Source organism: Triticum urartu, chromosome 6, assembly GCF_003073215.2.
Source record: "Triticum urartu cultivar G1812 chromosome 6, Tu2.1, whole genome shotgun sequence".
Classification (NCBI taxonomy): Eukaryota; Viridiplantae; Streptophyta; class Magnoliopsida; order Poales; family Poaceae; genus Triticum; species Triticum urartu.
The window spans coordinates 54,502,674-54,506,999 of record NC_053027.1 but is presented as its reverse complement, the minus strand read 5'-3'; the positions used below and the strand labels follow the sequence as shown (position 1 = coordinate 54,506,999).

Sequence of the window (4,326 nt, the reverse complement as noted above, 5' to 3'; positions counted from 1 at the left end):
TACAACGCGCTTGTGTATTTGCAAAAAGTAAAGAGTTGTCTATACTCATTTAATCCGAGATAGTGTGCCTGGCAAAGCATAGCAAAGATTTGAATGAAGCATTGAATGGTAAAGATTTTGGGTACATGTCTATTTAATAAAAGCAAGCACTGTAAACTATAAAGATAGAAACGGTAAACACAACAGTTTGTTTGTGTGCATGTGACATGATACATTAATTTTGATCACGACGATTAATTACACCTTTCTCAGAATTTGCATTACTAAATTCTCAGATCTTTTAGAAGAGAATAATTCCAAAGATCATGAGATTGTTATGAAAAAATTTCTAGAATTATTACCATGACGTCCTAAGTTTTTCATTTATTATAAAAACAACATGAAATGTGTTAAAGATCGCTCATATTTATTTACATAATTTCCTAGGAATTATTATTCAAAGATGTTTCCTGGGAACTTGGTACAAACAAAATATTACATGTGTTATATGGTACAAACCATATGGCTCAATCAATCCAGAGATTATTATTAAAAGGTTGATAGAATTATTACCATGCCGCTCTCAGTTTTTTCACTTACGATAAAAATAACATGGAATATCTTGAATTTTTTCTCATATTTATTTACATAATTTCCTAGGAATTAGTATCATAAGAAATTTATGGTTTATTAGAAAGGTGTAAATTAGCAAAATAGCTTTGAATTTGAAGAGATGACGTTGATTGGCAATGTGACCATTACAAGAATAAATGCATCTAGAACAAGAGGGTGCTACAAAGTGGGCTAGATGGGGCACTTTGTGCAGTGAATACAACCCTCTACACCATTCCTAAATCAAAGCATAAATAAAAAATACCCTCATACTAATATAGCAGTACATATCCCTATGCTTGTTTATTGGTCAGATATGAGGGGCTGTGTGCCCGCATGTGCTCCTATGCATTTTCGGTGTTTGAATTCTCTTTTTCATAACACTAGGAGAACCAGCTGTGACAGCTAGAGTTTTCCTCTCTCTTTTTCATAACTGTTGATTGGATAATTAAATTGTCCTGTTTTTTCTTTTATTAGGAGCATAGCTCAAACCATGTATTTTTTTCTCTCTTCTTAGAGAAGAAGGTCAAATATTGGCATACATCAGCCCGTTAGTACAGTAGGAGGCTCAACATGTAGGCCTGGCCCATCACAAACGGGCTGTGAGAAAATTGATGCTAACCAGCAACCGACCTAACACAGCCCAAGAAAACAGGAACCGACCTGCCGCTCGCACACTATAAAACCACATCGACCGATCGGAGCGAGTGCCAGCTCGGTCAGACGATCAGCGACATGCTCGCTCGTCGTTAACGCCCACCACAATTCCGCATCTCGATGCCGTCGTCACCGCCGGCGGCGGCACCACGAAGCCGTCGATATTCCAAGAGAAGAGCACGGACGTTCCACGTCACGGTGTTCAAGTACACGCCCGTGCCGCTGCCGGAGAGGGACTGGGCGGAGCTGCACCCGGACCTGATCTCGCGCATCTTCCGCAGGCTGGACCAGGCCGAGCTCCTGCTCGGCGGCGTGACGGGCGTGTGCCGCTCCTGGCGGCGCGTCGCCCGGGAGGAGCCGGCGCTGTGGCGCCGCATCGACCTGAGCGGCGGCCTGTGGTACGCCCCGGGGTCCTACCCACCCATGTTCAACCTGGAGACGAGGTCCATGGTGCGGAAGGCCCTGCGGCTGAGCGCGGGGCAGTGCGAGGCCCTCGTGTGCGAGCACGTCGACGACGACACACTCCTCTTTCTCGCCGAGCGGTACGGGATTTAATTTCCTTCCCCTATCACCCTGATCTCTTTCGTACTTTTGTTAGGCTTCCCTTGTCCGATTAGCTGGGACTTCAATTCGCATAAATCGAAGGGTAAAGGGAGTGCTCTTCTCATGGCCCCTCCAATTGCCATTGTCTTTTGAGATATTTTTATTGCATTATTCTTTAAAGGAGGAAAGGTCGTTTCTGTATATATTTGAATGTCAAATTTATTTCGAAGGACAGAAGGTTGCTTATGCATTTTTGAATATCCTACTTACGTACTTGTCACGAATAATAATAGTCATATCTAATGCAAACTTGCAGGGCCCACTCGTTGAAAAGCCTTCATCTCGTTGTGACCCATATCTCTGACAAAGGATTTGCAAAGGCAATCAAGATGTTGCCTCTTCTCGAGGAGCTCGAAATTACGCTGCTTTCAAAAACGTATACATTGAAGCTGGTTGAAATTGCTGCTAGAGCCTGCCCACTATTGAAGCACTTCAGACTTGTCACAGGAAGGTACTACGCAAATGGTAACAAGGTAGCATTTGCGGTTGCCAGGATGCGTAAGCTACGTTCCTTGCATCTTGTCGGTTTTGTCCTCGACAAAGAAGGGCTAACAGCCATCCTTAACAACTGCCATGATCTAAAGTACCTAAACATGCGAGATTGTGGCTCTCCTATGGATTACAACCTACGAGCGAGGTTTTCCCGGATAACCTTTGATGACCACGAGTACTGGAGTGACTATTACAATGACACTCATTATGCGTATTACCGCTCCAAGCCTACTCTATGTGATTGTTGTGATTACGTGCCCTCTTCAAAATACGACGATGATGACTATGAGGCTTATCACTACAATCTTGGCGATGGTGATGGTGATGACGTTGACGATGCAGATCTCGACAAGCACGAGAAGATACTTGACATCAAGAGCATGCGTAGGTACCTAAGTAGATGAAACGATATAGATGTGTAATGTCTTGCTGAAACTGACCCCTTATGGAATGCGTGCACACTCACACGATGGTGGTTAAAGTTCTGTTGCTTTAGTTCCGTCCCATGGGACTTGCGCATTATTAATTGATCAATGTTCCATCATTCAAATATATGTAGTAATTAACAAAAATGAGAGATAGCGACAGTCATTTTATCTGAATCGCTAATTTTAGGTGGTTGTGAAGTGAACATGCTAAATGAGTGTTCTTCAATTTTGTTTCAAACTTTCTTTACCATATGATATGATCAATTGTAACCTTTGTCATCTTCTTCGGGTACAACATTCATTATTTGTTGTTCCTAGCACAAACAAATGTTGTTCCGGCGGTGCGTCTAGTACTGTTGGTGGGCGTGTGGAGGTGTGTCTCTGGCGGATCTATCTATGGTGGATTTGCTCGGATCTTGCCGTTGTTCGTCTACGTTCGTGTGTCTTCGGGTTGGATCCTTCTGATCTACATTATTCTTCATATGCGGCGGTTCCTATTTTGGTGCGCTGGTCCTACGGGACCTTAGCACGACGACTTCCCGACTGTCTACTACAACAAGTTGTGCCCGACTCCGGCGATGGAGGGGCGATGACGGCTGCACGCCTTCAGCTCGCTTCAGTGTTTGTAGTCGCCGCTAGGTGGTCTATGGATCTGATGTAATTTCTATTATTTTTGGTATTCGTTGTACTGACATGATTGAAGATGAATAGATCGGAAATTTTCTCGTAAAAAAAAGGCATATAGCATCGACTGAGACATAACGAAGTCTCAATCGACTAAAAAGTCTCTCCCTATTTGTTTTCAGGGACTAAAAAGTCCCTAGTCCCTTCTTAAAGGTTATTAAATGACATGTAAAAGGCCATGTTACTCCTAGTATACAGAAAAATAACAACCAAACAACACCATGTGGCGGCGGGGCAACGGGTGCAGGGAGGGGCATTGTTGGAAAAGTCCCGAAAAGTCCCAAAAAAGACTCTCCTCGAGAGTCTTCTTTATTTAGTCCCAAAAAGCAACTTTTAGTCCCTATTAGTCTCTTCTGTTTGGTTAAAAAGTCTTTAAGAGGATTTTTTCTAGTCCCTACACCAAAAAGTCCCTAGAAACAAACACCCTCTAAGACTTAGCAAAACTGCTTTTCTTAAGGGAAACAGGAATCTCTCTTAGTTACTACTCCCTTCGTTCCGAATTACTTGTCGCAGGTATGAATGTATCTAGATGTATTTTAGTTTTAAATACATCCATTTCTACGACGAGTAATTTGAAACGGAGGGAGTATATATATAAGCTCGCGTGAAATAGATTATAAAAAGGGCGCTGATCTGCACCGGCGCACCGGCCCAAGTCGCATCCGAGCCGTACGATGCAAGGCATCTCGTCCGCCAGATCAGCTTTCCCGCTTCGTTCCCCACCCATCGTTCCGAGCGAGTAGGAGAAAAATTCCCCTCGCCCCATCAAATTGACCTGCCCACCACGACTACTTGCCCTGCCCACCACGCAGATCGCCGCCCCCGCCGTTGGTCGGAGTTCACCGTCGCCGCCCCCGCCGCGGGTCGGAGT

At 44.1% G+C, this 4,326-nt stretch overlaps 1 protein-coding gene across 1 annotated transcript; it reads left to right on the top strand.

Annotated features, from left to right (window-relative positions):
- The first annotated feature begins 971 nt into the window (after positions 1-971).
- Positions 972-2,863, top strand: LOC125516094 (F-box protein SKIP19-like). Its single transcript, XM_048681576.1, has 2 exons — positions 972-1,790; positions 2,108-2,863. The coding sequence occupies exons 1-2, from the start codon at positions 1,369-1,371 to the stop codon at positions 2,745-2,747; spliced, it is 1,062 nt and encodes a 353-aa protein (XP_048537533.1). The 5' UTR covers positions 972-1,368; the 3' UTR covers positions 2,748-2,863.
- Positions 2,864-4,326: the final 1,463 nt, after the last annotated feature.

Coding starts and splice junctions, on each gene's coding strand:
- LOC125516094 (XM_048681576.1), top strand. CDS start 1,369: ATGCCGTCGTCACCGCCGGCGGCGGCACCACGAAGCCGTCGATATTCC. Junction 1,791..2,107: donor CTCCTCTTTCTCGCCGAGCG/GTACGGGATTTA, acceptor GCAAACTTGCAG/GGCCCACTCGTTGAAAAGCC.